Here is a 350-nt window from a genome sequence, read left to right as displayed (position 1 = left end):
AGAAACATAAATCAGTTGCTCCCATACTTGCTCTGAGCTTGTATGGAAACGAGGTATGTGGCCTGACCTGGAATAAACCTGTAACAAATGTGCTGCAGGGATGATGTTTCCACCTACTAAGCCATCCAGCCAGGGCTATCTATTTCCACCTGTAAAGTCCTCCCAGACAGATGTACCATTTCGTCCCCTGAGGAAGTGCATACCATATATTTGTGATGCGCATCTCTGAATGTTCCAGGAACATCGTAAGGTTTGATGTGTCCATGACATCTTTATACCATCCTGTGTTTCGTTGGTCACTGTGCTGTACGGATGCATTTGAGTTTTGCAATTTGATTTTGACTCTAAAA

The 350-nt window shown here is 43.4% G+C and overlaps 1 protein-coding gene across 1 annotated transcript in view; it reads left to right on the top strand.

Annotated features, from left to right (window-relative positions):
- Nucleotides 1–215: 215 nt before the first annotated feature.
- Nucleotides 216–350, top strand: part of LOC102767400 (sialic acid-binding Ig-like lectin 5) — a gene marked incomplete at its 3' end in the record, with an annotated part of 10,205 nt that continues 10,070 nt past the window's right edge. Inside the window, exon 1 of the mRNA XM_015565437.1 lies at nt 216–245. Coding sequence (XP_015420923.1) covers nt 216–245 — 30 coding nt within the window. The remainder of the gene's footprint in view (nt 246–350) is intronic.

Source organism: Myotis davidii, unplaced genomic scaffold, assembly GCF_000327345.1.
Source record: "Myotis davidii unplaced genomic scaffold, ASM32734v1 scaffold2100, whole genome shotgun sequence".
Taxonomy (NCBI): Eukaryota; Metazoa; Chordata; class Mammalia; order Chiroptera; family Vespertilionidae; genus Myotis; species Myotis davidii.
The sequence above is the reverse complement of the archived record's forward strand: the minus strand, read 5'-3'. Positions and strand labels throughout refer to the sequence as shown.